Source organism: Lytechinus pictus, chromosome 1, assembly GCF_037042905.1.
Source record: "Lytechinus pictus isolate F3 Inbred chromosome 1, Lp3.0, whole genome shotgun sequence".
In the NCBI taxonomy this organism is placed as follows: Eukaryota; Metazoa; Echinodermata; class Echinoidea; order Temnopleuroida; family Toxopneustidae; genus Lytechinus; species Lytechinus pictus.
Genome location: NC_087245.1, coordinates 37,978,335 through 38,002,031, shown reverse-complemented (window position 1 = coordinate 38,002,031; position 23,697 = coordinate 37,978,335). Strand labels below are relative to the sequence as shown.

Genomic DNA, 23,697 nt, shown 5'->3' with positions numbered 1-23,697 from the left:
AGTCCCTCTCTGGGCCTCTCTCCAATGACCCTCTCTCCAGTCTTCTCCTCCTCTTCTTCTCCTACTCTTCTTCTCCCTCTCTCCCATTACCCCATATACTCCAGTCTAACTTATAATTCTCCTCCCCTCTATCATTCTCCTCCCTCTCTCCCATTACCCCATATCTTAGTCTTGTATAATTTTCCACCCCTCTATCATTCTGAGTCCCTCTCTGGGCCTCTCTCCCATGACCCTAGCTCTCTCCAGTCTTCTTATCTTCCTCTTCTCTCTCTCTCTCCCATTACCCCATCTCTTACTCCAGTCATATAATTCTCCTCCCTCTATCCCATATTACCCCATATCTTAGTTTTATATAATTTTCCACCCCTCTATCATTCTGTGAGTCCCTCTCTGGGCCTCTCTCCCATGACCCTCTCTCCAGTCTTCTCCTCCTCTTCTTCTCCCTCTCTCCCATTACCCCATCTCTTACTCCAGTCTTATAATTCTCCACCCCTCTATCATTCACCACCCTCTCTCCCATTACCCCATCTCCCTCTCCAGTCTTATAATTCCCCTCCCTCTCTCCCATTGGAGTCTTACAATTTCCTTCCCTCTCTCCCTTACCTATCTGTCTCATACCCCAATCTCTTACTCTAATCTTATTCTCCCCCACCCCCTATCATTCTTTGTCATCTCTCTAATTACTCCTCCCTCTCTCCAATCCTATTCTCCCTTCTACCCTCTCCTTTATAATGTCCATGCTTTCCGAAGTCCCATCCAAACTTTTAAGTTAATTTGACAAGGGATCGGGGGAATATTCACCTATGTCAAATCTAAAGTACAAAATTTACAGCATTTCAAAGTAATATATATATAACAGGCAGTGTAAACCCACTTTTCCTTTTGAATTCTTTGCATATTATGGGTGTGTGGAAAGAATGTCTTCTTTCTAAGACGAGTTACAAAAATTGCAATATTACATATTCCATGACCCCAATTATGCCTTAAAATCATGTGCAGAAAAGATATTTGAAATTTCATGTAATGCAACTTTCTATCTGGAGGAAAAGTGAAGTTTTCATATCATCATCAACCAAACTAAGCTTCAGGTAAAAAAAAAAGATACAGTGAAAAAATTTCAGCCAGGCAACATTTCCCCCGATATTTGTCTGTGAATTCTCAAAAAAGTTATGCAACTCGTGAGCCATCTTCCGACCTCCATTTTGGTCTGATAACACAAATAAATTTCAAACGTCAACTCTGGAGAAGAATGATATTCAAACACATACTGCTCTACAACACTTTCATCTACATCCATAGCAAACAAAATCTTTTCACAAACACTTGCAGACTGATCTAACAAGGGCAGCAGAACGGGGAGGGGGCTTCAACCCCACCTTTTTCAGTACTGAGACAAGTACAAAAGTGTAAAAATCACCATCTTATTATCAGAGTGATATTTTTTGCATGGTCAACCACTCTTCAAAAGAGTTGTACAGCCCCAGGCTAAGTCACAAATTAAGTATACTCATCCAGTTAATGCTATAAAAGAAACACACACTTTTCACCTTTGTAAATGATGTTTATTATATAATGTAAGTATATTAACAAGACAATCCTCTAATAAAATATGACAAAATATATACATTTTCATTTCAGAAAGAGACCATAACATTACACATCGAAATTCATTAGCTGCAATAAAGACACCACTGTAATTGTTATCTTATTGAATAATACTGATTTTAAGATATCTCATCAAATTTACTATTAAATATTGTAGATGGCAGCATCATGTCTTTGGTCAAAGTAATAAAACATGGTAAAACATTAAATCATTATAAACGATAAGAGATCATAAACTCTCAAATCACCAGGCATTCCATCTTATTTAATTACTAAATTAAGTTCATGGTTTTGTAAAATAAGTTAATAAATCATCTATGATTTGCCATAGTGTACACATTTTTATTAAAAACATAATTTCCAATAAAATTAGTTTTAAAATATGCTCTATTGTTTTCTGCACTGACGCACTTCATCGTTCGCAAAGTAAAAGGGCAGTATGGTACTGTTGACTGCAAAAATATCATACCAGCTTCGATTCAAATTATCAGTATTCAATGACACACTCGATAGTGCCCTTCCTTTAGCCAGAATTAGCATTTGGGGGCAATTTGTCCTTCCTTTACTATCAAACTTCTACAAAAACACAGTGATTTTGGTCGTTTTGAAGATCAGCCTGGATAAGTCTCCAGACTTTGAACCACACGGTCCAGTGTTCAAATTCTATCGCAGCACTCATTTCCTTCAGGCTTTGGCATGGTGTTTAACTGTTTATCTACATTTGCCACTCTCCACCCAGGTGTAGTAAGTGGGTACCCAGTAGAAAGGAATTCCTTGAGTGCTCCAGCACCTGATCAGGGTAGCCATGTCAAGCTGGGTTAATAGTATGCAGTGCTTTAATAGAAACATTTTCAAGCGCTATGTAAATGCTGCATATACTTCTTATCATTATTATTACTATAGGTCTTTCGATACTCCTATCAGAAAAGGAAAAAAAACACAATATTTTAAAACAATATCGGCCATACTGCCCCTGCTGAACCATGGCTTGCCAATGAGATCTTGTTGTGGTACACCCACAATGATGTTGACCTTAAAAACCTAAAGCAAAAAAAAAAACTCCTCCACAAAGTACGGAGTGCCATTAACTCGTAGAGATGGCGAGACTATGTATTTTACCAAATCAACATAATGTTGTTATGTCAACAAGGGGACATACGTTATCTCAGAAAGTTGAAATACAACTTTTTGTATATGGAATTGGTGGATAACAAAGGTCGGGATGTCTACGTACAACTTTTCGTATGTTTTCTTGGTGAGATAATGTATTAATGTATCTCGCCATGCACGTTGATATATTAAAAACATTGTCATGTCAACTTGGCATGATACACTATTTCACCATGTTGATATGATAATAACACCTTTAATAACACCTCGCACGCGCACTAGCGGACAGTCCGCAGTGCGCGTGCGCAGAACTAGCTATAGCAAACCCATAATGCATTGCGGTTCTGATTAGCGATATACGCTATTCATTCCGTTCAATTTTTCATCAACCACAAAATGGATTAAAAATTCAGTTTTGGAACTTTAAAAAATCTTAACTGACAACTGGATTCAAGCTGGCTTGACCACTGAACTAGAAAAAGTGAACAATAGTCGTTTTCGGAAGAACAATAAGAATGTTTACAGGTCACTCACTGCACATGAATAGGTGACATGAAGCGGGATTATGTGTAGACACACAAACGCAGGCCTCAGACCATGTGTATCAGGGCGATAGTGATCTGAAGGCGGCGTCAGTCCGCTTTCAGTGCATTTGTAACACCAACCCAATTGCAGGCGTGAAGGTGGCTTCAAAGCCGATGTTAGATGCATCTTCAAACCCGACGCAAGTCTATTAGGAGCCAATGACACTTTAAAACTTTAATGATTTCATGACAAAGTGACAAATAACCCTTTGTTTGACAGCTAAGCTGCATGCTCGCAAGAATTTCTGAAATGAAATATCAACTTTGGTTTAAGTATATTAGTTATCAGTATTATTATTAGTCATACATACATGTAAGTTATATCTATAAGAACAAACATATATATATTTCATTACAAAATTAAGTACTGAAATCAAAACATATAATCATAAGTTATTTGCTTTAATTACACCGTACTTATGTCATGAAATAACATTTATCACTGACCTTGAAAAGGAAAATATACAAAAGTCCTATAATACAGAAATTATCTTGTATTACTGACGAGAAACAGACATACAAAATTCATGCTATTCCAAGAATTAACTCGCTGGAATCTGGCCGATTATGATATCACACACATTTTCCATACATCACGGCCTGCATAATGCAGACTCGGTCTCTGATGGGTTAATAACAACTGAGACAGAGTGGACCTGACAAGGTATAGCAGTTTTACAATTCGAAGTGAAAACCTGAAGGAGTGTACATTAAAATCAGACACACAGGCCAGTATTCTGAAGTCGGGTTTGACTTAACCCATGGTCTAATTCTGTGCTAAAATTATGGAAAGCCAAAATAATGTCCAAATTTTCCTTGCATTGTGTGTTTCTTAAGGTTACTGTGCTCTTTCCTAACTCGTGAATGTTGAACAAAGCTATCTTATTTATCCTTCCGAAACAGTTAATGATTTGAGAAAAAAAATGAGCTGATAGACTGAAATTAAATTGTTCAGAGATTTATGTTACTATTGGCTATCCAAAGTTAAACCACAACTTCAAACCAGAGTTTAAATCAAAACTGACTTACAGGCCGGGGGGGGGGGCGTTTCTTAAAGCTGTTTGTACGTTAAGATCAACTTTAAGAACGACTGGTAATCCTTTCTTACACGCTAAACCATCGCCAATGAATATACCATTTACAACAAGACGGGATCACCAGTCGTTTGGGGGGGGGGGCGTTTCATAAAGCTGTTTGTACGTTAAGATCAACTTTAAGAACGACTGGTAATCCTTTCTTACACGCTAAACCATCGCCAATGAATATACCATTTACAACAAGACGGGATCACCAGTCGTTCTTAAAGTCGCTCTTAACTTACAAACAGCTTTATGAAACACCCACCAGGATCAGCAAAAACAAAGTATATAACATTTCCCTAAGAGAGTAGAGTATGCTAAGTTTATCTGGGCCTATCATGAAAAAAATCCAAGCTATAAAGTCAATTGGAAATTAGCTCACAACCAACTTTTCTTGAATAACCTTACCCATTTTTTATTAGGATGAGCACTAACACTCTCAAATGAAGATATTGTGTAAGCTTTCCCTGACATAGCATCCTGAGGTATTCTAATTCCAAGAAAGACCTGGCACAGACCAGGTGACTGTTAGTATGTAGTATGCTGTTTGTTTTGTCCACTTTTATTTCATTGAGTAGTATTTGGGATATTGTCAAATTCCAACAATTACGAACACTTGTTACTCCTCAGCTTGGATATGATGAAAAGAATATATTATAAGGAACACATGAATAATCATCAGTGGATTTGAAAACCACCTTGACAGTTTATCTCCAATGACCTTTTACCGCTCATGCAGTTACAACTGCATAAAGGCTTACTGATTATTGAATTGATTGAATTGATTGTTTTACTGCATATTTCCCATAGGTCCTGGGCGCTTTCAGAATTGATCTAAAGACCCAGACCAAACCAAACAGCGAAATTGACAAAAGCTAGACCTGGAAAACTGGCTGCAGCTTTTTGCATTTTTCCAGTACATCCGGTAGAAAGGAAATAGGGTACTTGTAATATACCAATCAAAAGCTTATAAACTACTTAACACAGAAATGCATTATCACTGCTACCTAGCTATTCTGATTAGGAATGTGTTAGAGGCGTTGTGATTCCATAGGTTTGTACACAGAGAACTGGGTATTGTTTTGTTTTTCACTTCTATCACAAAGAGATATCATAAATATCAATTCCTGCGAGCTTAAATTGAAAAAAATCTAGTTTAGGGCTAGATTTTGCCATATTTTATTTCCCCGATTGCTTGGTGCAACTTTTCGATTCTATGTGCACTCAGATTATGTGTACAAACCTTTCCTGACATAGCAGTTTAGGCCCAATGAGAGCCAAATAAAGAAATCAAACAAAAAAACCTTGTGAAGAGTTAAAGGTTTCCATCCATTTGAGCACTGAATTATTGTCAGTGTCATCTTCCTCTGCAAATTGAAAAAAAATCAATTTCAAAATCTGGATTTTTTTTTTTAATCCTTCTTTTCTAAGTAAAACTTATGGAATTAGAACCCTGTAGTCACAATGTGATGTCATATAATCCAGGCCATTAAGAAGCTTGATAAAGCCAATTCTCCAGATCATTAATTAGCGTTTTCTTAAGAAAAATACTCATCTGTCAAGCAGTGAATATATATTGTTGAATTATGTAGCATATATTTCCCATTTCTAAATTTCACTTTTAGCTCCAGTTTTTGTCATTAAAGGTTAAAGTCCACTCGAGAAATATGTTGATTTCAATCAATAGAGAAAAATCAAACAAGCATAGCGCTGAAAATATCACCAAAATCGGATGTAAAATGAGAAAAATTATGACATTTTCAAGTAGGCCTGGGACAAGCTGGTTCCACCATTCATATTTCTTGAGACATGATCTTCGGGTACCAGCCCAAAAATTTCTGCGGGTACCCTAAGACAAAAATACTGAAAGTCCCAGGCCTATTTTAAAGTTTCGCTTATTTTTCATTAAACAGGTATTTGCACAACTCAGTTACATGCAAATGAGAGATTTGTTGATGTCCCTCACCCACTATTTCCTAGTTTTTATCATTTAAATTATACAATATTTCGATTTTTACAGATTTGACAATAAGGACCAACTTGACTGAACGAAAACATGTTAAGACAATGGTCATACCACATGTTCAGAGAGGACAAAAAAATGTTTCCCCCCCCCCTTCCCCAGGCTATGCAATTTCAATATAGCCCGGGCTACCTAGGGTTAAATGCCAAAAAATAGTTGCCTGAGTATTTCACGCGGCACATTAGAACACTGCATTTTTAAGAGGTATTTTAAAACATTAAATACGATGTGAGTTGCATATAATTTCACAACAACCATATTCTCATTAGCTACCTTTGGAACAAGGCTGAATGAGGGTTATAATAGATCCAATGACGTTGTATCTATGTTGAAGCCTATCTGTCCGACCTTCTGGCCAGCTACTTGACAGCCGAGCCTTACAGCTTCTTCCACTGTTCTTCCCTGGTTTAGAGCATGAAGAACCCCTGCATTGAAAGTATCGCCAGCACCCAGTGTATCGACAACTTTGATTGGTGGGAAAGCAGGGCTGTGCACTATCCTGTCACTCTCCTCCAATCCCCATGCTCCTTTCTCACCCCAGGCACAGATGGCTTTGGCTCTGTATTAGAGAATGAAATCATAATGATAATAAACTTGGCATGCATAGTCACGATGATAAAATCAAATCGCAATTGCTTTGGACAAAATTGAACCCCCCCCCCATAAAGAGAGCACAGCGAGAAGAAATGCCCCTTTGCAAAGCTACTTTTACATCTACTGGACTATCATATTTTTAGTATTGTCAGTCATGACTTAATTAATTTCTCCAAAAAGGATTGTCTTCAAAATAAAGGGGTCAATAGAAAAATAATAATAATGATATAGGATTTGTAAAGCGCATGTATCCACCTTGCTAGGTGCTCAAGGCGCTCCTATAATATCCCAGCTATAAGCTGGTCTACTGATTCCGGTGCGCACAGCTTTCTTAAGGAATTACTTCCTGCCGTACCCATTTTCCTCACCTGGGTCGAGTGCAGCACAGTGTGGATAAATTTCTTGCTGAAGGAAAACACGCCATGGCTTGGAATCGAACCCACGTCCTTCAGATTGAAAGACGAGAGTCTCAACCACTAGTCCTGAAAGCTCCCAAAGTATTAGCCTATGCAATTATTTTGGGAAGCTTTTCCAAAGCTCAGCAGATGAAATTTTAGAATAACGAACATCATAGAACTGAACACTAATTTTTAAAATTGCATCGTGACAGCGGATTACAAAGCATACCAGGGTATGATAAACTGATTCGCCCTTGCAGAACAGATTCATCTTCCTTAAATTCTATTGGTGATCATTGCTGGCAAGCCTCTACAAATATGGCAAGTGATGTAAACATCATTTTGCTGAGGCCTGAAAATAATTTTCATCAATTGAATACTGGATATAATGGAAATATATCATATTACAGCTACATATCAATAGCCATGACTAAACTCAAACACTGCTTAAAGGAGAAATGATGATGACGTAAAAGAAGTTTAAAATATGCATAATAATATAACAATAATAATATTAAACACAGCATTTATTATCTATGCGACATTTACCTACCGAATTATCCGAGGCACAGAGGGAAATACTGCCTGCATTAAACATATTATTTTTTGTTTAAAACTTTGAAAGATTAAAATACCTTTATTAAATCAAATCAGCTTTTCGTGAAATTTTCAGTGTTATACCGGTAACTGTGAAGTTTTTCTCTATTAATTCGCAGACTGGACTTTTATTACAGTTACAACAACACAACCAACTCTTAACCTGCCGATCGTACGTCACTCATACAACGTAATGCTTTTATCAGACTGAAGTCGGCTTTGTAAGTGCGTCTGCAGAATCAAAAATTAAGAAAACAGAAGATTAAACTCGTCTTGGCTTTCCTTACCCTTTCTTTAACAGATTCCTTTCCTTGACTCCATTCAGGCACTCGTCTGCATTGTTCAAGCCCATATACTTAGAATAATCTTTGCTAATGAATACCTGCAAAGATAAACATTCACACCAGAGTTACAAAATAAAAATGATGAATAGTATGTTGGAAACCAAGCAAGATTTTACACATGTGTTTGCAAAAATAAAATTCAATTTAAAGAGCTATGAATATGACAGGCTGCATGAAGAGATATATGTCTATATCACTCATTACAAAAAGCGATTTGGCCCCCCCCCCCTCATTTTCTAAATGCCAATAATGAATAAGTAATGCCACTACGCCCGAGACTCCAGCATTAGGGACTCTTGCTAATCCCCTCAAATATCTGGCTCACACTTGTATCACAGCCTATCCCCATATACATTATGTGATCTCAAGCCGAAAATCTCATGCATAGTTGGTCTTTGAGCGTGGCATCCCTGCCAATTCGGTGGATTCACAATATGGTGCGCCACCTATCGGTTGCAGCGGACAGGCTGAAATTCACAATGCCTCGTGGGGAAAAGATGACATCTGCTGAGCACGCTAGTGCATTATGATGCATGGTCGGACTACTTGCATAAAATTTGCATGTTTACCAGGGTCTAGAATGTGGGAGATAAATTTGCTGCAGATTTCTTTGGGAAATTTAGACCGCTTTTGGTGAATTCTTCCTTCGCTTATCATATGGTTTTCATTTTTGAAGCATCTTTACACCAGCAGTTTGCGCTGGCTGCACCTAGCCTGCGCGTGATGTCGACCCAAAAGTTAGAAATTGGCCCGTCAGCTGCCAACTGATAGATCATGTCCACCATATTGTAAATTCCCCAAAATGATAAAAAAATAGGGGATATAAAAGAGATATGACCCACCCCCAGGCAATCAAATGTCTTCCTAAGTATGAGAAGTTAAAAATGTTTGTTTTGCATCTGGCTTGTTATGAGCATAATTCATGTAACTAATGTACTTACACAATCTCCTTTTTGAAGTAAACTGTGAGAAACGTTTTGCGATTTCTCAGCCTCTAAAGATATAATGATAGGTTTTGAATCTGTTCTTCTCTTGTTGTACATCTCAATCATTGCTATCATCTTCTCTACGTTGACTTGATTTCTACCCTGTAACATAAAAAATAGGTTGGTTGGTCGATTGATTGATAAAATGACAGAATGACTGATTGACTGACCGATTGATTGATTGACAGAATGATTGACTGACTGACTGATTGATTGATTGACTGACTGACTGATTAATAGAATGATTGACTGATTGATTGACTGATTGATTGATTGATTGACTGATTGATTGAATGATTGACTGACTCATTGATTGATTGATGGATTTATAGATTGATGGAATGACTGATTGATTAATAGAATGATTGACTGATTGATTGATTGATTGAATGAATGAATGACTGATGGATGGATTGATTGATAGAATGATTGATTGAATGAATGACTGATGGATTGATTGATAGAATGATTGACTGACTGATTGATTGAATGATTGATTTTATTTGCCAAGTCACCAAACAAACAGCACACAGGAGCAGTAAAACCAGTAAGTTGGAACAGGATAACCGACGAAAACTCGAAAGCTCATTTCCAGTGGAATCATTGACATGTTAAGAAGTAATGACATATTGTTTACACTATGAAAAATTAGGGATTACTATTAGAAATAGATAGGATGCAGTGATGGTATATAGAAGAAGAAGAAGGAGAAAAAGAAGAAGGGGAAGAAGAAGAAGGGGAAAAAGAAGAAGAAGAAGGAGAAAAAGAAGAAGGGGAAGAAGAAGGAGGGGAAGAAGAAGAAGGGGAAGAAGAAAAAGAAGAGAAAGAAGAAGAAGGAGAAGAAGAGAAGATAGCATCACAAATAAGATGCATACTATGCATAAAGTCCTTTTTGGAGAGAAAATATTTCAGATCGATCCTACTGCTTAGTTATCTAAACACAAAAATTTACAGAATTTGACTACTTTGGCATGTGCATATAAATAAATTGAAGATAATCACAAATAATGAATCAACTACAGCAAGGAAAGATTCTCATGTATACCTCAAAGTGAATCCAGGAATAATCGTCTAAATCCAGCTTTTCAAAATCCTTTGGATCTACTTCTGGTAATGCCCTGAAAAAAACAAAGGGGTCAATAAAAATCCAGGTACTATTATACAATTTATTTTTCTGATTTTGAAAAGGAAATGGCAATATTAATATGTCAAGTAAAAACTGATTCTGATTTTGAGATTTTAAACAGAAAAACGGTTGTTTTTCAATATTTTGTATCAGAATGAAATATGTGAAATCAAACATTTGAAAGAAAAAAAATCATTTTTTTTGTTTAACTGTTTTCTAAAAAATATACATTTGTATATATAATTTCTCTGCATACTAGAAATTTAACAAAATTTCAGAAAATTTCAAGGATATCTAATCCTCTTTTTTCACCTTTGCAGAATAGTATTTGGGTAAGTGAGCTTCAATAGACCTCTTGTTAACTTTAATCCCTGTTTTTTCAAAAGCAATATTCTGTGGTAGGGAATGTTCTCCTCTTTGTAATTAGGGTTAGGAACATCCAACAGGGGTGAGTTATCACCTCTTTCAGCAGGGATATTTAACTGAAAAATCATTTCTAGCAACTTTTTGCGGATTTTCAACAAATGGTCACATAGTCTAAGTTGTGTGACACGTACAGAAAACAAGATGTTAGATACACCAAACCCTGAATACTGGTATATGAAAGAGAGGGACACAACATTCACAACTCACTTGTTTTTATGCAGAATTGTTCTTGATCCTGTTGAGGCATTGACTATGACACAAGAAAGAGGTGTCACGCAATTCTCATATTGCCGTGCTTTATCATACAGCACTCCATAGTTTTCCAGATCGTCAGTGATGACACTAGAAAACCAAGTGAAAGAATGTGTGAATATAAGAAAAGTGCTTCATAAAGCAAATAATTAGTGATTTTTACTGACTTATTTGTTCTTTCATAAAGCAAATAATCAGTGATATTTGTTCTGAGCCAATCAGAGGCAAAGGATTTCAGTTGATTACCAGAGTTGCAAGTAAAAAAAAAATTACTATTTCATGAAACGCTTCCCTGATTACTAATCTAGGCCCCGTCTTACAAAAAGTTACGATTGATCCAATCAACCTTAATGAAAATCCATCAATGTCATATTCTTTCTACAGGAAATCTGCACAATGTCCTTTGTAAACAAAGGAGAAGCATACAGAATTTTCAAGAAGACAATGAATGTATAAATATACAACGTATGCAGTAAATATTTTGAATGAACACGCATTTCAGATGTTGACATTGCTGGCTTTCCATAGTTGTGATTGATCGGATCAATCACAACTCTTTGTAAGACGGGGCCTTCTAACATCTCATCTAGCTGAAGTTGAAGGAATGATGGAAGCAAAATATTCAAATTGCAGATAAATCATTATATCACAAAGTGATAGTGAAATTAAAGTCTAGCTCTGAAAGAGTGTATGAAACGGCAGCCTTAATAGCTCCACCCCAAGTCCTCAACTACCCCTATCTGATCAGGTTCACTACCCATTATGCATCATTTTCAGCAGTGTAATCTTGTAATATAGGCCTACTTGAATTACAACATACTAATTCACGACTTAAATGCATTCATATTGCAATGATTATACATTACTAAATAGCAAAACAGATCCAATCCTCTCAAAAACATTTTTGTTTCTCTACACAAATGAAATATTATAGGCTAATTCATCTTCTGTAGTACTATAGTTCTATCAAAAGCTATATACAAGTGTGTCCCAAAAAAAGGAAACTGGGGTTCCCAAAGGAAAATGAATTATGATATTTCATTTACATTTGGTATAGTGGTTCTGAATCTCGCCTTTCAAACAGAGGGTCGTGAATTCGAATCCTAGCCATGGTGTGTTTTCCTTCAGCAAGAAACTTATCAACACTGTGCTGCACTCGACCAAGGTGAGGTAAATGGGTACCGGCAGGAAGTAATTTCAGAATCGGTAGACTAGCTTAGCCGAGGTAATATAGGAGCGCCTTGAGCACCTAGCAAGGTGGATATGTGCGCTATACAAATCCTACGCCAGTATTTGTATTTACGACTCTTGTATGTGAAGTGTTATAACGCCAGCTTGTGGCGGTTCACGTGTTGACAATAATGTAAACAATCGCCCTCTTTGCAGCACCATGTCAAATCATGATGTTCCTATAATAAATGGTAGGCACTTAATCAACAATTGTGATCGTAGTGCCTTTCTTTATTGTCGCTATATTATTTATATATTATCATTTATTTTACATCATATAATTAAATTGTTTCTATATTTTGATACCTAATATGTCGAGTTTGAAATTTTAATGTCAAAATCAGGTTGCGCAGATAAGTAAAATAAGATTGGTTTGTGATACGACAGTGCTTATTCGATGATTGGCTCATTAGCATTTCTTTTGTATTCTTTGTAAAGTTTCTCTCACTGATCCCTGAAATGAGAGTGGATTCAGTGTCACACATGAGTTTCTGCACAAATCATTTCTGACATGCCTCAATATTTAGTCTTTGTAATCTGTCATGCACGAAAGAATTGCTAAGATGTTGGTCTCATATTAAAAAATGAGATTCCACTCTTACCATAAATATCAATTTTATAGTAATCACATATTAATGATTGTTAAATCTGTCTCTGAAAATGGGTTTCCTTTCCTTGGGACACATCGTATTTTAAGATTAACCTTTTATAACACACAGTCAATAGGCGGTGCTGCACCATCCCGAGTTTGCTCAATCTCGAGATTTTAGCCTGATCGGCCCTCTTCGCGATTAATCTCAAGATTCAAGAAACCCCGTCTCCACCATCGCAAGAAAAGCGATTCCTGCTCGAGCTAGGCATCGATGCATTATGGTCTGACGCCATGAATAAATAATCCCGAGTGCGTCTGCACCTACGAATTAGCGCGATAATTCGTAAAATAGCGCGCTATTTTGCAAATAATCCCAACTTGACTTGGGATTGCAATCTTGAGATTAATCCTACGAACTAGCGTGATAATTGCGTCTCCATTGCAAATAATCTCGAGATTGTTCAGATCGGGATAATTTGTCGGATCAGAAATAGCGCCCTAATTTGAAAACTCAGGATGGTGCAGACGGCCCTCAAGAGAGACAGCACACAATGTTGGTTAGTTCACTCCTCCATTAATTTTCTGATCTTAAAGACTGCCTGCTTAAAACCATCGGGACAATCCTGAGGCATTTGAGCATTCATAAAGCTTACATCAAATAATTTCACGTTTTAAGCCAAGTTACAGCCCTAAAAAATAATTAAAGAAAGTAACAGATTTTCCTTTGTTACCATAGGATACTAAATGACAGATCGAGCTGCCAACCAACCCCCCCCCCCCCCCAGGAATCATATTGGCTAAAAAAGAGAGGAATTTCTGATGAAAAAGGGAGTTTCCCAACACGACCCTTAAAACGTACCTGCCAACGTCTAGCAATAAGAAATTGTATTCAGTGGTCCTAAAAACTGTATTTTCAAAAATTGACCCACAATTGACTTTACATTTGGTCTGGCTGCCTGAGATTATTCATCCCACCACCTAAATTTGGGTAAATGTTATGTAATAGTGATTTATAGAGACTTTTTTTGTTATAAAATATTTTAGGAAGAAAACATTTGGAAGCAAAAGCGTAATAGTTGGCAGCTCTGCGAATGGATGATCCATAATTAGTCAGGAGACTTACTCTGCCAGTTTATCAGAAGCGAGTGTGCCTAACCATTCTACATGAGAGCCAAGCTGGGATAGAACTACAGATGTGTTGGTGGCGTTTCCTCCTCGATTCACCTGCTGGTCTAGTAATCTGTGAGAAAAACAATATAACAATTATAAAACAGTAATATGGATATCAATCACGTGATTGGCTGCATTTATTGTAGCTAACAGGCAAAATGACTGGCGACCAGGGCCCCGTTGCATAAAAGTTACTATCATGGTAACCTTGCCATCCAATGGTAACTACCATGGTAATGCTGATCAACAGCCGATCAAAATCAAGGATTCCATGCAAGCTCTTTTAGGAAATTGGCAAAGCCGATCTCCTAATATAAATATAAAAGTTAGATCCTACCTTAATTCCTGCTCTCCAGAGGATAGAATGTGGTCCAGCCGCTCAGATAAATTGCACAAATCCGTGAATAGAAATATATACACTTCACAATTTCAAATAGATTAGAAAAAGGGACAGATGTCACAAAATGACTCGCGAAGTAATGAGCTCATTAAATATGCAGAGTGAATATAGACTTCGAAGGAGTGGAAGTGACGGTAAGGAATAAGATTTGAAAATGCAGAGAAATAATTAAGTATAAGTTGATCCTCCACAAGATTTGATTCAATCCTCACTAGCAGCTGGATGAGATGGTCAGCATGAGTGGACAGGACGAAGGCAGAGAGTAGAGTGATGATGTGGTAGAGAAAACAAGTTGTTTTTACCAACATCAGAAAAGATGAGACAAAGAAATAAGCGCCAAATAGGGGGCAAAACACAGTTGAGAAGAACAAAGAGGAGAGAAGCAGACTGTGAGAAAAGCAAACATGCAAGCATCTCTGTAGTGATGTTGTATACCTGCAAGTTCATTGCAATAAACAAGGAACAATGAAAGGATGTTTGCTCCAAGTCTAGGAACAAAAGATAGGTTGTTTCTCAATATAAGAATGTGTTTGCCAAGTAGATTTGGACAGAAAATGAGTTGGCTTGCTCTGTGAATGTACAGTATTGTAGTACATACACATGGCGTGAACAAGTGAGAATATATGAAATTGGAAATAAAAGAAAGAATTTATATACATATACAGAATGTTGAAATATAAATGAAAATATATACAAGGAAAGAATATATAGATGTAGATATATAAAAAGATATAGTCAAGTCACTACAGTAGCTCCCCCCTAGATTTGTACCGAATAGAAATGTAGTAACAAATCGACAAGGGAAAGTAAAAGGGAACTTGGCTATATAAAACAAGAAAATAAAAGGAGTGGAAACATCAGTGAATTTTGAGAAATGTTTCAACCGTCCCCGAAAAATTGAACGTACTTGGCAGGAAACCTGACATGGCGACCAGAACGGGTCTTACGAATTTCGGGAGGCATATGCTTGGTGAGTGAAAGGAAAAGTGCTGACTCAAATTGCCTACCTCTGTCTGTTGTGATGGTAGTAGGTGCGCCAAACACTGCTACCCATCTGGCCACAAATGCTCGCGCTACCGTCTCCGCAGTGATGTCTGGGATAGGGATAGCTTCTGGCCATCTGGTGTAGCGATCAACACAAGTAAGAAGATAATTGTTACCCTCTGATGAAGGAAGCGGGCCAACAAGATCAATGTGCACATGAGAGAAGCGTGCATCAGGTGAAGTGAAAGTACCAAGTGGTGCTTTGGTGTGCCGATGTACTTTACACTTTTGACATTCGAGGCATGTTTTGGCCCATTTTCTGACATCAGCGTTGATGCTAGGCCAAACAAAGCGCTCTGTAATGAGCTTTTGGGTGGCTCTGATTCCTGGATGAGAAAGTCCATGAAGGGAATCAAAGATAGCTCTTCTATGTTTGACTGGTACCAAAGGCCTGGCAGTACCAGTTGATATATCGCACAGAATTGTAGTGCTAGAACCTGGGAGAGCAATTGACTTGAGTTGAAGTGAGGAATCTTTCACCTCAGTTTCATCTTCCTGATCATTTGCGATGGCCGCAAAATCTATGATTGAGGAAGAATCAACTCTGTCAATATACAGACGAGAGAGGGCGTCTGCTGCTGTGTTCTCCTTACCTGAAATGTGCTGTATATCAGAAGTGAACTGAGAAATGAAATCGAGTTGTCGGATTTCACGTGGCGAATGCCTATCCGGTTTCGATTTGAGTGCATGGGTAAGAGGTTTGTGGTCAGTGTAGATAGTAAATGACCTACCTTCAAGGAGATGACGGAAGTGCTTGATACCAAGATATGCTGCAAGCAACTCCCTACCGAATGTGCTGTATTTGGTTTCAGCTGGTTGTAACCTCTTAGAGAAGAAAGCCAGAGGTTGCCAAACTCCATCCACTTGTTGTTGGATGGCTCCCCCAACTCCTACGTCAGACGCGTCGACTAGTAGGCACAAGGGAACATCAGTGCGAGGGTGCACAAGAACAGTCGAGTTAGCTAATTGATCTTTAGCACGATTGAAAGCAAGAAGCTCTTTCTTTCCAAGATCAATTGGCATGTTCTTTGTTGTTCTGTTTTTCAACAGATCAGTCAGTGGTTGCAGCACCTCTGCACAATGAGGAATGAATCGTCTGTAGAAGTTGACCAATCCCAGGAATTCTCGAAGTTTGGTGAGCGACGTAGGTGCGGGAAAATCACGAATGATTTTCACTTTGTCGCTAAGAGGACGGATTCCGGTGTTGTCCACCGTATGTCCGAGGAAAGAAAGCGATGAAGCACCAAACTGACATTTTGAGGGATTGACAATGATGCCATACTCCTGCAGGCGATCAAATAGTTGACGGAGATGTGTCTCATGTTCATCTTGAGAGGAACTGGCTACCAGTATATCATCCAGATAAACATAGACAAATGGGAGGCCGCGAATGACGGTGTCCATCAATCGCTGGAATGTTTGCGCTGCATTCCTAAGGCCGAATGGCATTCGAACGAATTCGAATAAGCCGAATGGAGTGGTCACGGCAGTCTTGTGAATGTCGCTAGGCTCGACTGGGATCTGATGATATGCCCTAACGAGATCAATTTTGGAAAAAAATTGTCTTACCTGCAAGAGTTGAAGAGAAATCTTGCAAGTGTGGGATAGGGTATCGATCCGGGACCGTGCGAGCGTTGAGCAAGCGATAATCACCACAAGGCCGCCAGTCCCCTGGCGTTTTCTTGGAAACCATGTGCAATGGACTTGACCAGTTGCTCTCAGATTGTCGGATAATGCCAAGTTCAAGCATGTGCTCGAACTCTGCCTGGGCAATTCTCTGACGATCTGGAGCAAGTCGACGAGGGCGCGCTGCCGCGGGCGGGCCTCGAGTTGGGATGTGATGCGTGGTAGTATGTTTCACTTCTGAGTGCTTGTAAACCGGTCGTGTGATATCCGGATACTGACGGAGAATGGAGTGAAATCGCTCCGATGTGTCATGTTGAACATACATCGGGCTAATAGTACCAGTATATGAACCACATCCCTGGACTGTAAGAGTGGTTTTGGTGTCTATCAATCGGCGGTGTTTGATATCCACCAACAGTCCAAATTGGTCAAGAAAATCGGCACCCAAAATCGGCGTAGGTATGTCTGTCACAACAAATATCCAGCGGAAAACACGCCGTAAACCGAGATTAATTGTGAAAGACTTTTGTCCGAAAGTCTTGATTGGCGATCGATTTACAGCTTGTAGTTGGATATTTGTTGCGTCAACCCTAGCCGGTTTCCCCAATTTGGAATGAGGGAAAATACTCACCTCAGCACCTGTGTCGACGAGAAAGCGTGTACCAGTGTACTTGTCGTTGACAAAGAAAAGGCGACTGGGTTGGGTGCTGCCAAGGGGGTTAGTCGCCGCTATTCCTTGGCGGGACCGTTTCCCTAGGCTTGACTTGAGAAAGAGCAAGGACTGATGCACTTTTGAGCACTGCTCCCATGCTTCCAGTGATACCAGCACTGGGCACCTGCATGCTGTTTACAGTGATGCGGGCTGCGCGAAACCGACTTGCGCTGTCGACTACGAGTCCATCTCTGGTTTTCCAGCATGGAGCAGGTTAATGCTTGAACCTGCATTGTGAGCTGGTCAACCTGAGCGGAGAGTTGGTCGATTGGAGAAAGGAAAGATTCAGGAGTAGAAGAAACATTAGGGATAGTCATGTTGTAGGGTTAAGAAAAATTGAGGAGTAGAAAGGAAACAAAAAAATAGCGAAGTGAGAATAGAGAAGTGAGAGCTCGAGAGGAAGCGAAAATAGCGAAATGAGAGAGAAATGAATAGAAGGCGATAAAAGAAAATTAAGGTTTCAAGATCACGTCGGGGTCACCAGTTTAGGAAATTGGCAAAGCCGATCTCCTAATATAAATATAAAAGTTAGATCCTACCTTAATTCCTGCTCTCCAGAGGATAGAATGTGGTCCAGCCGCTCAGATAAATTGCACAAATCCGTGAATAGAAATATATACACTTCACAATTTCAAATAGATTAGAAAAAGGGACAGATGTCACAAAATGACTCGCGAAGTAATGAGCTCATTAAATATGCAGAGTGAATATAGACTTCGAAGGAGTGGAAGTGACGGTAAGGAATAAGATTTGAAAATGCAGAGAAATAATTAAGTATAAGTTGATCCTCCACAAGATTTGATTCAATCCTCACTAGCAGCTGGATGAGATGGTCAGCATGAGTGGACAGGACGAAGGCAGAGAGTAGAGTGATGATGTGGTAGAGAAAACAAGTTGTTTTTACCAACATCAGAAAAGATGAGACAAAGAAATAAGCGCCAAATAGGGGGCAAAACACAGTTGAGAAGAACAAAGAGGAGAGAAGCAGACTGTGAGAAAAGCAAACATGCAAGCATCTCTGTAGTGATGTTGTATACCTGCAAGTTCATTGCAATAAACAAGGAACAATGAAAGGATGTTTGCTCCAAGTCTAGGAACAAAAGAAAGGTTGTTTCTCAATATAAGAATGTGTTTGCCAAGTAGATTTGGACAGAAAATGAGTTGGCTTGCTCTGTGAATGTACAGTATTGTAGTACATACACATGGCGTGAACAAGTGAGAATATATGAAATTGGAAATAAAAGAAAGAATTTATATACATATACAGAATGTTGAAATATAAATGAAAATATATACAAGGAAAGAATATATAGATGTAGATATATAAAAAGATATAGTCAAGTCACTACACTCTTTTATCTTGCATCAAGTAAATGAAATTGCTTCATGCATTATTGATACCAATGTATGCACATGTTCTTTCTTTTTTTTCGGGGGGGGGGGGGAAGTACCTTTGATCTGTGTCTTCTGTAGGATAACCTGCAGCAACATTGACAATATCAACACAGGCAAGGCCTACTATTAAAAGTTTGCGATTGTTGTTCGTCTCCCTGTTCGTCATAGTGTTCCTCCAATATCCTACAAGAAGAAACAAAAACAATGGTTTTCGTCAAAACGACTAGCTCATAATAACAGCATTGTCATGCTTTACAGTGACAGTCTAAAAAAATTGAGGTTTGGCTCAAAAGAGTTTGGGGCACAACCCCTCCCCTAACCCCTAACCCCCCCCCCCCCCCTCCCTATCATGAGAATACAGTGAGGAAAGGGGAAAAAATAAATACTTACTACTACTACTAATAACAGTATATTTACCTAGGGTAGCCACTTCAGTTCCGAAAGCCATTCTTCAAGTAGGCACTGTTATTATTATTATTACCCAGCTTTACTTACAGAAGGGGTGCTTATGAGGGGTAGGGGGGCAGCATACCCCTGTGATTTTTCATGAAGTGGAGAAAAGAAAAAGAGAAGGGGACAAATTCAGAAAATGGAAGGAGACGGACCAAAATTAAAAAGAAAAAATGCCTGGGCCATGAAGCTCTACAATACTCATATAATTCAACTGAGAAAGAGTATATGTCATCTTTACATGAAGGGTGTGTAGCCCCCCCCCCCCCCCCCCTCCCCCACCAATCACAATAGTGACCCCATTTTCAATGCATCAGGTGTTGAACATTTTCAAAGAAAACAATCACTATTAATAGCCCCCAAATTGGCAAGAAAATGGCATCACAATGAACCTCTTTATCATTTTATTCCACATATGAATTCACAATATATAAAAAGCCCCTAAAAAGAAAGCATCTTTTCAATCAATCTCTTTATTATTCACATTCTTTATCATAGTTATTGCTGGAAACTAAAACTAAAAAAAGGAGCTCTTATTCTCAAGACTAATATAAATTTGCACAGTGCATCATGGGAGGAAACTCAAGAAGCTCAGCCGCTGCAAAGATCATGATGTGGTTAAGAATAGCTGAAAAAAAACCCAGATTTTTTGTACGTCACGCTTTTATTCTTCTAATGAATAGCTAGCACTTGTTTTTATCAATTGCAGGTCATAAAAACAGGCAAAAACTTAATTTATGATTTTCAGGTGCTACTTCTCACAACTTAATATTACCTGAATTGCGATATTAGATAAGCTTTAACATTGCAATGAATGAAGATTCCCCAGGGCTCCTTTTGTAGCTTCCAGGGCGCTTTGGAGCAAAATAATATCATTCCCCAAGTTTTGACCCCCAAAAAAAATTGAAATGAAATTATAATAATAATTATTTATAATCAACTTTCAAATTTTATTATTTGTTGAATCTGTTGTATTTGTGGTGTTTACAAATGGATCGAAGGATCTACACGAGATCGCTCTGGTAAGAAAACCTCTCATTTTTCATATTTATACCAACAGTTTTTTTGTACCTTCATATGCATTAGGCATATGAAGGTGTATAGATAAATTAAATCCAACAAATATACGTGATTTCTAGCTTAAAGGGGAATCCAGCCTTGGCCACAAAATGTTGTGTTGGGAAGGAGAAAAATGAATTAAACAGAATGGTGAAAGTTTGAAAGAAATCGGACAAGCAATAAGAAAGTTATAGCTAGTTAAAAATTGAGATCACTAATACAATGTAGATTTCAAATTGGCAACTGAGTAAGTAAATTATGACAAGGGGCAAGGACAACTTTCCCATAGGCCATGTACTTTTTTATCAGTGATTTGTGGTTTTCTCCTAAGTACCCATTCCCCTGGGGCAGTAATCTAAATATAATCCAGGTAGTATATTGTTTTATGTCCTCATGAAATAAAAATATAATTTGAAATAAAACTTTTGGGAAAAATGACATTTTAGCCATAATATGTATTGGTGTACATGGAAGAGTAGTCCTTGCCTTACATCACTATGACATCCCATATGCGGCCAATTTGAAGTCTCCATGGGTATAGTGATTACCAATATTTACAACTTTTAAAAATTCATAACTTTCTTGTTGTTTGTCCAATATTGTTCAAACTTTCACCTATCAACTTGTCTGACTTTTCTTTTCCTTATAAAAACAAGTTTTTGTTTGGGTTGGATTCCCCTTTAAAAGATGGATTTCATGGGGAAATCTATCCCGGTGTATAGGTCTCGCTTGGGCATGTATGGGGAGGGTTTCAAGGCTCCGTGATGAAAAAGTATATTAGGTTCTATATGTAAAAATATTTTTAAATGTCATCGGGGAGTCCTCAGTCAAGGCTAGCCCCTAGGCTATACCTACCACTTATTTGGTCGAGTACCCCCCCCCCAGGCCATAGGGTAGGGTGTTAAACCTAGGGCTAAGTGGACAGCTGGCAGCCGTCTGTTTCGAGGAGTTTTTTAACTTTTTTTTTTAATTTCTCCTCTGTATTTGGTGATTGAAGCCAACAGAATTCAGCGGAACAACCAATATAACAGAGACCAAAGCTTTTGGTCTAGAGCTGAAGTAACCCAGGGAGCTCCGGCCCGCTTCGCGGGCCAGAGCCCAGGACTCGTCCATGTAATACTAGGCAGACATGGGTACTCTGCAAAATGGGGTCGCAATAGCACTCCAAATAAAAGGGGGGAAAATAAATTATGCACTTACCTCGATTATATGGATGAATGTCTATTGTGACACAGAATCCTGACATTGAGGCACAAACTGGACCATCAAAAAAAGGAAAAGTTAGACCTCCATGTCGCGTTCATTCTCGGTATTGATCGGCCATTTTGTTTTCAATTTAGAAAGGAGAACGAACGAGACAGAACTTTTCCTTTTTTTTTAGCCTAGGGTCCAGTTTGTGCCTCGATGTCAGGATTCTGTGTCACGATAGTCGGATAGACCTTCATCCATTTATAATCAAGGTAAGTGCATAATTTATTTTTTCCCCTTTCTAGTTTCATTTGATTTGGGGTGCTATTGTATTGCGACCCCATTCTACCCCATTTTGCCCATTTTGGAATTGGAGAGTACGGTATCCTCTGCCTAATATTAATAACACGGGCATGTCCTGGGCTCCGGCCCGAGCTCCCTGGGTTAGGGCTGAAGTTGGTCAACCGACGGATTAGAGTGTGGAATTAGAGCAGAGCAATTGTCGCCGGAGCAAACGTCATAGAACCCAACTTCCCAAGCCGAAAATCCGCCTCTGCTGCTGCTCGCAACAACGGGTTGCTGCCTGCCGGGCCGGGCCCACCGGCACGGCGCGGCACAGCAGTAGCGCTAGCTAGCGCAGGGGGCAGCGGAATTGCAGCTAGCAGACTACGAGTCTAAGTTACGTCTTGAGAAGTTGAGAGAGGCGCACGTACTGTCGTTTTGCAATTACATACCTCTCCAAATTTACTCTTTTACAACTTCATTCTTCTTTCAAATAAAAAAGGAGTCCAACATTACATGAGTGATTCCACTGGCGATCAAGCTTGAGAAATTGAACTGAACTGAACCTTCACGTATGTTCATCACCCATAGGCTATGTATCAACCCAGCGGAGTTCGCCATTAAAGGCCTTGCACAGTTTCAACGTTGGTGTCGTGATACTTTTCAAAAAAGAAAATGTGTGTCGTACCCATGACAACATGTATTGTTGCTGGAATTTCCAGGAATTTAAAGTGGATATGGTGTGATCAAACTATGAAAATTTATAACCCATATGTCAATGGTCATATCATGACTTTAGTTAAGAATATTGTGCATAAATAAAGGCAGATCAGCCTAATTTCATATCATTGTCTAATACGTAATAGATCCGAGTGTGGGAGACGGGGGTACAACATTTCAACATTTTATTCTCTTTATTCTACCAAGTTCTCAATTTTTTTGATACTTTCTTTCTATAGTATGTCATTTTGTTGTTATTTTATTGTATATTTCTGTTGAGTTTGACAACTCTCCAGTTTTTTTTAATGTGTAAGCAAGATGAATAGTCATTGGATCTTTGGGCTATATGGCAATTGAAATCACGTACGTCAAGTGGCGTAATTCATCTGATCGGGGGGGGGGGGGGTGTGAGAGCAATATACTAGTATTGAGCTGAAAAAAAAAAATGATGCCCCCCGCCTCCATAAAGAGCTGTTAGTAGACGGGGATATATAAAACGTGTGTGAAGGGGGTGGGGTCAAAGCAATATATGGAGCTGTAAATTCAACAATAATATTTATAGGTAACCCATCCCCCCCCCCCCGTCAAGAGCTATAATCAGTAGACAGGGGTGGATCCAGCCTTTGCCAATAGGGGGGGGGGACGAATTTTTTCAGCCACATTTTCCCGATCGGCCGCTCGAAGTTGATTTTTGTTTGTATCTTT

General features: G+C 38.7%; 1 protein-coding gene across 1 annotated transcript; it reads right to left on the bottom strand.

Annotated features, from left to right (window-relative positions):
• Positions 1 to 1,540: 1,540 nt before the first annotated feature.
• On the bottom strand, positions 1,541 to 22,905 carry LOC129262243 (ketohexokinase-like). Its single transcript, XM_064102140.1, has 8 exons — positions 22,725 to 22,905; positions 19,350 to 19,476; positions 14,070 to 14,186; positions 11,080 to 11,214; positions 10,366 to 10,438; positions 9,276 to 9,422; positions 8,278 to 8,372; positions 1,541 to 6,960 (listed from the first exon to the last, which is right to left on the bottom strand). The coding sequence occupies exons 2-8, from the start codon at positions 19,457 to 19,459 to the stop codon at positions 6,699 to 6,701; spliced, it is 939 nt and encodes a 312-aa protein (XP_063958210.1). The 5' UTR covers positions 19,460 to 19,476; positions 22,725 to 22,905; the 3' UTR covers positions 1,541 to 6,698.
• Positions 22,906 to 23,697: the final 792 nt, after the last annotated feature.